General features: G+C 43.2%; 1 protein-coding gene across 1 annotated transcript in view; it reads right to left on the reverse strand.

The window, feature by feature from the left end:
* Positions 1–12,369, reverse strand: part of LOC117573404 (uncharacterized) — a 49,078-nt gene that overhangs the window by 7,598 nt on the left and 29,111 nt on the right. The window contains exons 16-26 of the mRNA XM_052006995.1: positions 11,091–11,819; positions 10,417–10,584; positions 10,023–10,288; positions 8,870–8,951; positions 7,854–8,744; positions 7,550–7,740; positions 5,768–6,016; positions 4,047–4,455; positions 3,605–3,742; positions 2,519–2,781; positions 790–964 (exon numbers count right to left, since the gene is read on the reverse strand). Of these exons, the coding sequence (XP_051862955.1) occupies positions 790–964; positions 2,519–2,781; positions 3,605–3,742; positions 4,047–4,455; positions 5,768–6,016; positions 7,550–7,740; positions 7,854–8,744; positions 8,870–8,951; positions 10,023–10,288; positions 10,417–10,584; positions 11,091–11,819 (3,561 nt within the window). The remainder of the gene's footprint in view (positions 1–789; positions 965–2,518; positions 2,782–3,604; positions 3,743–4,046; positions 4,456–5,767; positions 6,017–7,549; positions 7,741–7,853; positions 8,745–8,869; positions 8,952–10,022; positions 10,289–10,416; positions 10,585–11,090; positions 11,820–12,369) is intronic.

Below are 12,369 nucleotides of genomic sequence, written 5' to 3' on the forward strand. Positions count from 1 at the left end.
AACAGTGTCATATGATAAGTCTAGTATGTGAATGTGTGTAGAGAGTGAGAGAGAGGGAGAGACTGAGTTCCATTACTATTTGTTAATTACTGTCGGAGTTGATGCACGCAATTTGTTTATCCACTGGCGTATATCAAAGGTAATTAAAATCTGAGCTACTCACTTGTTAAATGGTCAAATTATGTGGACCAACTGAGGAATTTGTTATTGATGTTGTCTCTGCTACAATGTTTGAGCAACAATTTCATTACACTGGCATTGGCTTTGAGGCCCGAGACTGTTGCACATAAGAGAGAGGGAGAGCACGAGTGCCAGGAGCAGCAGGATACGCATATAGAATGTGTATGTATGTATGTGTGTACGTTTGGAGACACATGTGTGTGTGTGTGTCTGAAACTTGCGCAGTTTTGGCGCCCTGCTTTGGCCAATAAACATTTTCAGTGCTGCTGTTGCTTCGGCCTTTTTTTCTCCGAGTTATGAGCAGTGTGCCATGTTTTTTCTGTACACGTCTCCTTTTTTTTGTTGTAGTTTTTGACTGACGGCGGACTGGTTGGTTGGTTGGCTCTTGAAAATTGTCAATCAAAAAACCAATTAAGCGCGACGTTCGTCGCTGTCTGAGCTAAAGTCGTTGCTGGCATGCAGCCGAAGTAGTTGCTGTTGGCTTTGATTTGGTTACAACGCGGGGGCAATGGTCGAACGTTTAGGGCCATCAATGGACAAACCGATTGGCAACTTGATAAACTGACAAACAAACATGAGGGAGGGAAAAATAAGAGCCTAAATACTTACATGCAACACACACAAATAGAGATCCTCGTTGTGGGTGTTCTTTAGGAAACTGTTGGCCGCAATTATCGTATTCGATAGCAAATGGCATTGGGGCACAAATTTCGATGTCCACTCGATCAGGCTGTAATTGAGCGTCCAGACCAGTTTCGTGTGTGCTGAACTGAACTGCAACGGGCTGTAAAATAGAAGAAGCCAAATGTTACATTAAGCGCACTACTTTTGCAATTTCATTACAAGTTGTTTCATTCATGTTTTTACGTTCTGCCCAGCTCTTGTAATCAATGTAAAACGCAAAACGTTGCTCCCTCCGCCAAACGTGTTTTCTCTGTATTCTCTAAATTAATTAGAACTTCTGCGTTTGCCACACAAAATAGCTGCGCTTTACTCAATGGCCAACGAGCAACATGCAACCTCGTAGAACGCGTAAAATTACAAAATAATTAGGCCGGTTTTAGTGCGGGGGCACACAGGTGTGTGTGTGTGTGTGTTTGCCGGCTGCTGTCAGTGCGCTGATTAGTTTTCCTGGTGCCGCTTTATTGCTAAATGACGCCAAATTGCAACGCATTTGTGCCTTGTTATTGTTGTTGTTGTTGCTGCTGTTGCTGTGGCTGCTGCTTGGCAGCAACTGCAAATTTGCGTTGATTTTCAGTTATTGGCTTGACGCTGCGTATGCGCAATTTTTGAACAATTTCAAATTTAACTAATAATTTCGTGTGCTCTGTGTGTTTTTGCGTTTGACGTGGCAAATCATGTGGCACGTACAACTTGCTCTCACTCTCTCTCTCAGGTAGCTCACGTTCAAGGTTGACTACGAAAACTTGCAAGCGGCAATATGAGGCAGCAAAGCAACTGAAGTGCTGGCATATGAAATTCCATCAATAGCCACAGCAAGGAGTTATCCAAAAGTTGCAGTCAAGCTAGCCAAGCAACAAGCCAGAAGCAGCAGCAGCAGCAGCTGCAATGCCAATAATTACAATTTGCTGGTGCACACAAAGTAACAACAACAACAACAACAATGAGGAGAAGTCGAAGTGGATAAACCACAGCAGCCCCGGCAGTGCCATCGATCAGGCAGGCAGGCAGGAGGCAGCCGTTGCGCTTGACTTGGCAAAATCTATCGACACAACGCAACCAACTTTCAATAGCCATTGCTTTTGCCCGTCGAGTTATTAGAACTTCGACTTTTGGCTTGCCAAGCCAACTACAACTACCTTCTCAAAATGGCATCCTGCGTCGCAGTCCTTGAAAACTTTTTGATAACGCCAACAACCCCTCGCTTCGCCTTCAGGCAAACCTTGCTACCTGGCAACAGACATCAAGGCTGCTGGCTGGCTGCTTGTGTGTGTGATGATGACGAGCTGAGTTAGGAGCAGCAAACTAACCATAATGCAAAATGAGAACTTTGGCCATTATTAGATGAGGCGACCGAGCGATGAGAGAGATACAGTTTGACTAATACACTGACTGCAGCACACACAGCGTATTGTTGTTAACCCAAAACATGCCAAAGCAAAGGGCAACAGCATGAGACGAGACGAAGACTTAATACTCTAGAGTAATGAAAGCTGCTTGATTGTCAAAAAAACGTAGTTGAGAATTTAAGCAACTAATAACTTAAAGCACTGCTTTTGGCCATATTCGATTTTCGACTGCTCTGCTAATTGTTGCATGTTTCATCATCAATTTTCGACTGCTGATCGTTCGTATACATACATACATACGTACATACCTCTCATCAATGATGCCATGACGATTGATATAGCCCACAATTAAGTCACGCAACAATGCGAGCTCATCGCTGAGTTTGCCCATCGCCGTATTGGTGCGGCTGCAGCATTCTAATAGACAGAGCAGACCCTGCAGCGCCGCAATGCGTATGAAGCAATGCGAACTCTTCAGGTAGACGTTGCCAATCAGTGCGGCCAAGTGTTGCAGCTCCCCGTAGCTGGGCATCAGCAGCGCTTGTGTGCGGCACAGTAAGTAGATTATGTGCTGCAAATAAAAGAAGGAGAAAAAAAAGTGTGAGTGTGCAACATCAAAATGAAATGAAATGAATTCCACTGAAGTACAGCTCTCTGCTCTCTGTTCTCTCTTTACTACTCTACACTGAGAGAAATAAATGCACTAAAATCAATATTTAAGTCTTGGTACTGAGGATTTTCACCTAAAAAGTGTGTTAAGAACATGAAAATATGCAAGTTTGAAAACACTACTTGATTTCAAGAACATTTTATAGAGAACCAAGCTCTTATTATTAAGAGGTAACTCTAAACTCTCTTAAGAACACAAAATTTATTATAAGATTAAAAAATAGTACATTATAGTTTACACATTTCCTTTTCTGACTATGCGAATTTTGAGCTGCATACTATTTTATTATTTAAATACTATTTAGTTACTCAGTTGTACATATATCTTGAACACTTATGAAATACTTATCATCGATGAAATGAATTGAATGTGAACCCAGGAACTCATCAGACTATATTGAAAAATAGTTAACGGCAGCTGACTAACTAAGGTATGCTCGAAAATATACTATAGACAGCCAGATAAAAACTTTGTAGAAATTTGAATTGATTCAAAAATTCTGTAATATAAACCTTCTATTGTAGGTCAAATTATGAGAACTTGTTATTTTTAAGATTAATGTTCTTAAAGTGAATTTATTTCAAGAACACAGTTTTGACGATATATGTACATTTGTTCTTGATTTCCGAAATTGGTCTGTTTTTTTTTCAGTGTGTACTTTTGCACTCATTGAGTACGCTGTTGCAACGGCAACTGCAACTGCAGCAGTGCAACTGCAACTCACCTGATGTGATATGGTATCGTCCATCGCAATTTGCTCCTGCAGCCGCATTGTGCGCTCCTTAATCCACTTGATTTGATCACGACTCTCGCAGATTTCGCTGAACTTCACGAGGTTTGGCAGCACCAGAATGTGATTTTGCTGCAAGTGAGTAGCATAAAAGTTAAAAGCAAGTTTTACGCTCTGCTCTATGTGTTCTGTGCGTTCGACAAGCGTCGACATGTTTCCAATTAGCCAACTGACAGGGCAACAAATTCAATTCTAGCCCGGGACAAATCAGTTGCAAAACTTCGCTTATGTCGCATGTGTGTCGCTTTTCGCCCCAAAGGATCATTCACTCAAATGGATTGGCATGTAATGTCCGTCTAGATGCTGCCACACTTGACATAATGAAATTATGCTGCACGTTGCAAGTGCATTCACCTCTCACTCTCCCAATGCTTACCTCGATCATCTGTTGCAGCACATCGAAGACCAGCTGCATGCTGCTGCGAAAATCAATGCCCGACAGTTGCACAAAGTGACTATAGTTGCGCCAGGTGGTGTCAGTCATGTTGCTGTTGCTACTGGATTGCCGCCGTTCTGTGGCAGCCACCTGACTGTCTGACTCATCCGATGGGCTGCTGTTGCTGTTGCTGGCATCGGCGGCGGCGGTGGCATGTGGCATGTGGGGTTGGGGCTGTGCGTACGCTTCCATTTGAGCCCAACTGAAATTGAGATCGCATTGATTGGCCGCAAAGTTGCGTGTGCCAATCACATTGTTCTGCCGCCGCGTCTGACGCTCCAGATTGGCCTGATAGAAGACGTTGTTGCACGCATCGACAAGCAGCTGCACCTTGTGCAACTTCTTCAAACTGCAACAAAACCAAACAAACAAACGGAAATATGCAAATACAGAAATACAAATGCGATAAGTCTACCCCATTCTCCCCCACCAAATTCGAATTAAACGACAGGCGCGTGGGAAATAAGCAAGTGTTGCGTGTCTGGCGATAAAAAAAAAGTGGGGAGAAAAAAACATTTGCCCTTTATAGGCCTTAACTCAACTGATTGTTGGCCCAGCACATTTAACTCGCAATTAAGAACAAATTAATAATATCAACAATAAATATGCCACATTATTTTATTTAACCACACACACGCACACACTTCCATATTCGTGCACACACACACACACACATCAATTAAAAGTCAACAACTAGTTCGCAATAACTTTACGTTTTTGTGTGTTGACCTGCGGCGCATGTAAAGAAATTTCATCATTTCAAAATATTTGTGCAATTTTTTGTTTTGTGTTTGCTTTCTACAACTGCAGGCGAGTTGTTGTAGAAAAAGATTGTCACTTTTTAGAATGGAAAACGCTGCTCGAAAATATTTAAAAACAACACACGCTCAATTTGAAGGGTACATTGAATTGAATTGAAAATACTCTAACAAAAAAAAAAGGGATTTAAAAGGGAAAATATTAAATAAAAAACGTTATATAAAAGAAGCAATATAAATTTCATAACTAAATCAAATATTACACCATAATCTATCAATCAAAATTAAAGTGAAGGGCATCAGTTGGTTGTTGTGCTCTTATTCCTACCTATTTCAGTCAGTTTTAATTAAAAAAGTCAGAGAAATGAAATGTGTAGACTATTATAATACCCCGCAAAGCAAATCATAGAAAAAATGTATATTTATAAATATTTATTGTTACCATAAATGCATTCAACTTTAAATGATGATTAAATGATACTAAAGAATGTTGGCAATTTGCAATTTTTTACTTTTTTTGTTGTCGACACCTAAAAAACTTGTTTCGTATACAAATTGTTTTAGGTAACGCATGTTAACAAATTAGTTGTGCTTGTGAAAGTTCGTGTTCAGTTTGTTGGTAATTGCCAAAAAATAATATGCGTCAGGGGACAGAGAAATTTTTTGGTTTCGAAGAGAGAAAAGGGAGAGAGAAAAAGAGGAAATAGAGGATACATGATAGTTTGAAGGCATCACAGTACACACACACACACACACACATACAACTCTGGGCGATGGCATCCTAATTTGTGCTTTTTGTTATTTACGCATTAAAAACTTTTGTGTGCCCACTTTTCTGAATATTAATTAGAATTTTCATAAATTTTACATACACACACACACACAGACATAGAAGAGACTTACCTAATGCTGTCACAATTGATGCGCTGCCAGCGAGTCGTGTGATAAAACTGACTATTGCCATGTCCGACAATGGGGAAAGTTTTGTATGTCGTTAAAAGTTCCATGATGGCCTGCAGGCAGACTTGCTTGATCTGAAACTGTTCCTGTTGATCGACCATATGCTCATCGTACACTTTATTGATCAGCAGCAGGAACGTCATGAAATACTCCTCGAATTGCTGGCGTGTTGTGTAGCCAAAGATTGAGAGGCTGCAGGGCAAAGAAAACAAAGTAAATTGCATGAATTTCTTAGCTATATTGTTAACAAAAGAGAATTGCTTGCAAATTTAATTCAATTAGTTGCACGCTTTAAATATTGAAAAGCCAGTTGGCAAATTAGGCATTGATTAGTTTTGCATTTTGTTGTCCGGCGGCTAAACAATTTGCTTTGCTCTCAAGTTAGTTATGCCTCAAAAATGCATCGTAAAAGGTCAGAGAATGGCAGCAGCACATATTGCAGTTGCCTGATGACAAAAGTTGGCTAAAATCGTTGTCGTTGTTGTTGCTGTTGTTGCTGATGTTAATGTTGCTGCTGCTGTTGCTGTTGATGTAGTTGTTGCTGATGGCTCGGTTCAGCGGTTTGTGCGCAATTAGCAACTATGCGAAGAAGCAACGCGCTGTATCCTCGCATGACTCGTCCTTTTGCTGTCACACACACACACACACACACACACGCGCACACACATGCATTTATCTCACTTTGCTGCTCATAATTTGTTTATATCGCTGGCTGCCTGCGTTCTTGTGAAAGCCAACTCCCAACAGCTTTGCCTCCGCTCTCACTCACTCGCTGCCTTCTCGTGTGTCTCGAGCCCAAAGTGCTTGCCCTCTCTCTCTCTCTCTCTCTCTATACCCCCTTTGGCTGTCACGAGTGTCATCATCATCATTGTCGACGTCACAGTTTCATCTAATAGAGCTGTTGATGTTCCGCTCTGTCAGCCCTTTGGGGGATTTTGTCGTTGGCTGCCGGGCTTCTCTGCTGCTGCTTCGCTGATGTGGTTTTGATGCTTTGCGCTTTAAAGTCGTCGTCGTCGTCGACTTTTAGGCTGGTCAGACATAGATATAGATACAGACTGTAGATACACACACACACACATCACAACTTATTTATACGCCCAATTTCTGTCTGATGACAATTGAAGCGCAGACAGCGTAATGATGACGACTCGCTAAAGGAAACAAACTGACAAACCAGTAGCTGTAGCTGGGGAGGCAGCATCAGCATCAGCGGTTACATATCAGCAGCGATGTGGAAGCTGTCAGCCCACAAGGACGAGACAAACAAGCAACATTCAGCCAAGGACAAACCGACAACGGCGACAACAGGACAACAGACAACAGACATAAGCACAGCGATGACAATGACAACTTACAATAGCAACAAACAAACAGAGACAGACATAGAGAGAGCATATACATAGAGTTAGAGCAATGCTGACTGCATCTAATACAAGCTGCGGTTGTCCTTAACCAGCGTCATGCTCAGCTCTCCTCTGCTCAGTTTAGCTCAGCTCTGCATGTGGCTGCCAAGCGCTCGTCAAGCCTGTCAGAGCATTGTCAGCAACAACGTTCCCTGTTAGTGTGTGTGTGTGGCATGTGGCAGCTGCTGCTGCTGCTCTTGGTTGCTGGTCAGCCAATGTAGAAACATTGACAAAATCATAACTTAAGTGGCTCAAGGTGAGCACATCATACCATCCATAGATAGAAGCATTCTCAGTTAATTAGCAAAGTCGATACACTTACCGCTTGACAAACTGACGCAGCACATCCACATCACTCAGACTATCCACTGGAATGGTGGGCAACTTGCCATCACTTGTTGCCTGTTGCTGTTGCTGCTGTTGTTGTTGTTGTATGAGCTCGTAGGGAGTCACAGCGTAGGCATAGAACTCGTGTGTGCGCAGCAATGAGGTGCCAATGGATGCGATAAGCGACTGTAAATTGAAACAAAAGGGGAATGCGTGTGAGTGTGTGTGTGTGTCTACTCTGATGTTGACGAGCTACAAAGTTGGCTCTGATAAATGAGCAATGCGAATGTGTCACTTACCAACGGCACTTGAACCTGGGCCAACTCATGCCCCGCAGTCAACTCTCCAGCTACTCGCCATGGACTCGACTCCGTCTCCAATTCCGTCTCCGACTCTGGCTTCGACTTCATATCCATTTGCGTTTCAATCAATTTGGCTAGGAAAATAGCCTGTGGCGCGGAGATGGAGTGCGTTGCATGCAGACGATGTCGTTGATAGAAAATTGTATCCTGCAGCATGCGGCGTGCTGTGAGCACCACAACCTCCAGCAATTCCACTCGCAACGTGGCATCCGCACTGCCATTGAGTGCCCACCAGATGCGAGGCTGCTGCAGCAGCGCATCCAGACAGCTTAACAACACGTTTAGCCCATCCTGGTCAGCATGCAGTTCGGATTGCAGCTGAAGCTGCTGCCGCGAGGCATGCGCCAAGCAGCGCATATAAGCGAGCATCGCAGGCAGTTGCTCGTGGCGCAGCAAATGCTCGTTGACAAACTTTTCAATGTGCCGAGCATCGATGTAAATGAGCGCCATCTCCTCGAGGCTGCGTGTGAAACGCAGGAGCGTGGTCAACGCCCGCACCACGTCCAACTGCTCGGCATTGTCCGTCGCTTTGATGTGCTCCGTATTGGCCACGCGCAACATCAGCGATGCACATGCAACACGCGCCAGCGGCGGCAGTTGCATGTAGTTAATGTGCGGCGCATGTTGTATGCACTTCTGCCGAAAGACGGCAACCATCGAGGACAGTGCTCCATCCAAGGCATGACGCAGCAGTCGTGCCTCCTGCACCGTTCCCAGACTACGCAAGAGTCGCTGTAACTTGGCCTCCGATTGGATCTCGAGCAGGAGTCGCATCAATTGCTGCTGCTGCTGAGGTGCGTCCGCATGTTGTGTGGCAAATTTGATTAGCTGCCAGTGCAAATTGGTCAATCGAAGAAGCAGCAAAGCGTTGACAGAAGAAAGAAGAAACGAAGAAAACAAGATTGAGAGAGCGGGGCTATAAATTAGCCAACGCGCTGTGGAGATCCACTTACCTGACCGAAAAGCCAGCTCTCATCAATTATGCGCGGCGGCGAGGCTGCGCCATTGTCCTGCGGGCACTCAAGGTCCTTCAGCCTGTGTAATGGCATGCAATGAAATATAAATAAAACACGGTTCATAATAGCTCGAATAAAGTTAACGAAGTACTGATGCTCTACAAAAATGTTAAAGTAGTTGAAGATAATATATTTTCTATATATGCTCTATAGAAAAGTTAAAGTAGTTGGAGATAATATATTTTCATTAGATAACTAAGAAAACTACAAAAAGAACTAAACATAAAAAATCAGACTAGAAAATAATTGTAACAATTTAACAAATACTTTTTCAAATAAATAGTTATGACGCTATAAGTAAACTTTTGATATAGAATGGACTAAATATATAAAATTCTAAACAAAGTGTAAAAAAATATAAAAAATTAACCAATTAAAAGTCTAGAAAATAATTGAATAAATTTCACAAAGAGTCTATAAGGAACACACAAGAAAACAAATAAGAAATAATTGATGCGTTTCATCAATAGCTTTCATAAGGTAAACCAATACATTCCAATACATCTTGATGATACAGATTACTTTTTTGAGATGAAAAATAAAGATAATTATCTGACTATATATATTGTAACTAACATTGATTTTAACTACATAAATAGTCTGATTTAGTTGATTAAGGTTGAGTAATTGTTGAATCAATTAATATACATTAAAAAAGTATTTATCATTAATGTAAAAATGTCTGAAAGCCTTCTAATATATTGTATAATTTACTCATAGACTGGAAGCTGCTATCATCATTACAATAATTATTTGCTATTTGAAGAATGAATCAATTAACAATTGCATTAAAATACAAAAGAAGGTAGTAACATTATTTCTTAAAAATGAGCCGAAGATTAATTTATATTGTTAGCATTGAAATACTACACATTTGCTAAAAACAATTATATAATTTTCCACATAACCCGAAAATATTCACGAGCAATTAAATTTAATGTTTCATTACTTAAAAACCAATAAATCATTTGCCTTGACAAACTGTGTAGCAAAGTGTATGCTTGTTCGTATTTGAAGGCAGTGTATAATTGATTTAAATAGCTGTCAAGAGTCGCAGCACTCAACGGATAATTGTGTGTCCTCTACTTACAGCATAGTACGCCACTCATCCTGGTCGTCATCGCCGGCCAGTTCGCCCTGCAGCAGTCGCTCGTAGATGCTGCTCCTCGTCGCCGGGTCACTTTGGGCAGCCAATCGTCGAGCCAGTCGCTCCATGGGCAATTGCAAGGCACGCTGTCCGGCATGCAACTGATGGAGGCGACTCAGCAGCTGCAAAGCCAGCAATGAGGCAGCTTCAGGTGTATCGTTCGTCTCGCAAATGCGGCTCAGTAAACGCAAGACGCTGCGTATCGAGTGCTTAAGAAGGGGAAAGAGAAGAAAAGAAAAGAAGGCCGCAAACAAAGGCCGAGGCACATTAAAAACACGGCATTGTGTATGCAAAATGTTGAATGAAAAGAATGAGTTTGCAATGCGTTTTTACTTACTTTGTTCAGCTTGGCGGCATTGCGAAGCAGCGCCTGCTGCAATAATGAGACGCACTCGGGACGCACTTGGCACAGCTCGCAAAGGAATTCGAAGTGGTCAGCAATTAGGAAATTCAGATACTTGCCGGCGCACAAGCGGCGCACTTGTTGCGGACTCCAATCGTGTGCCTGCAATTAGTTCAGTTTGTGATTTGCGTAGACGTTGAGGGAGAGAGAGTTGCCCACGGGACGTGGGCGTGGTCAGCCAACCAGTCAGCCAGCTCTAGCCTGGGCCCATTAGCCGACAAGTGGCGCATGTTCGAGTGGCAATCAATTAAAATTATGCGCTGCATCGAGCTGCTGCTGCTGCTGCTGATGCTTTAAGCCCGGCAACAGTTTAAACACAGCACAAATTATATGTGAGGAGGATAGATAGATAGTGTGAGAGAAGGAAGTACGAAAGACCGGAAGCTCGTAAACCGGAAACCAAAAACCAAACCCGACGCGGTGAACCGCAAAATTACGAGAGCACGACAACTGTCAGCTTGGGCAAAAGGATCGCACTGGTTTTTGGGTTTTGCTGCTGTTGTTGCGGCATAGCCAGTGGCTAAATCGTCTGCCAACTGCCAAATTCAAATTAAACTAATGTGCTGGCACCAGTCTGCATTCCCCCCGCCCTCACCCCTCTTACTTACCGCAGTTGCACGGCAAACTTCGTCCAGCATCGCACGCTGCAGGCTCCACTTCAGCGGGAGGTCCGCCGCCTGGGCGAGCAACACCATCGGCTCCAGCATACGCATCGAGAGCAATAGTTGCAGGCAGGCCAAGAGCAGCGGCTCGAGGGCTTCGCTGCCGCCGCCAGCACTCATCAACAGTAAATTGTAGTATTTGCAGAGAAATTCAGATTCGGCCAAAACCAAACGAAAAACTGATTGCAGCGCATCCTTGTGCCGTGAGCGACAGCAAACATTGTGCAGCGCGTTAACGAATCGAGCGGCCAGCTGGCAATAGGCAGCACTCGTCGAAATCGTCGTAGTCGTTGAGGATGATGATCCAGTTTCGTTGCCGTGGAGCAACGCATTCAGACAGCCGAGCAGCTTTTCGCACAGAACTTTGGCAAAGTAGTTAATTTCGCTTATCGTGGGACGCGCGGCGGCGGCTCTCGAGGAGCTGGCCGCTGCTCTGGCTGCGGCAGCTGCCGAAGATGTCGAAGGTGCTTCATCCTGCCACTGCACTGCATTCGTCGTTGTTGTTGCTGTTGTAGTTGTAGTAGAAGCTGAGGCAGCGGCGGCAGCTTCAGCGGCCGTTGGATTATTTTTCAAATAAAGTTTTATGTGATTCACCAGATAAATTTCTTCGGTCTTAAGGATTACATTTGCCAGCGTAATCATTGCGAGCGCTAAATCACCAAACTTGCCCACATCCTGCAAAAAACAACATAAAGAAAGAAACAAGCATAAAGAAAGTGAGTAAAAGAGTGAGAAAGAGAGAGAACGAAGAGATAGCTTGACTCTTCTTCGTATGGTCGCCAGTGCGGCAAAGTGTGAAACTTTGCATAAATTGCAGTAACAAAGTTGCCAGCGACAACATCAACATATTTTCCGGCTGTAATTAGAAAGGATACCCCAGGACACTCTACTTGTATGTGTGTGTGGGTGTGTGTGTGTAGTGCATGCAATGCAATTAAATCAGTGCTCACACTCTCTTTGCCTCTCGGCGGTAAATTTCAAATAAGCATTTTTCACTACGCCTCTCACAAGCAAATTTCTGCTGCTTTTTTTTTGTAATATTTACACGCAAAATGTTATTTAAGTTGTGGCGCATTTTCAATTTCAATTAAAATGTTGATGCCATAAACTTTTGCCAACCTCAAAATACACACACATACATACATGTATACCCTGGAATGGCTGACAAAAAGTGAAGAGGAATGAGGGGGGTTGAGGGCAAGGCTGTTTGTTGCTCAGCCAGTCG

Source organism: Drosophila albomicans, chromosome 2R (genome assembly GCF_009650485.2).
Source record: "Drosophila albomicans strain 15112-1751.03 chromosome 2R, ASM965048v2, whole genome shotgun sequence".
In the NCBI taxonomy this organism is placed as follows: Eukaryota; Metazoa; Arthropoda; class Insecta; order Diptera; family Drosophilidae; genus Drosophila; species Drosophila albomicans.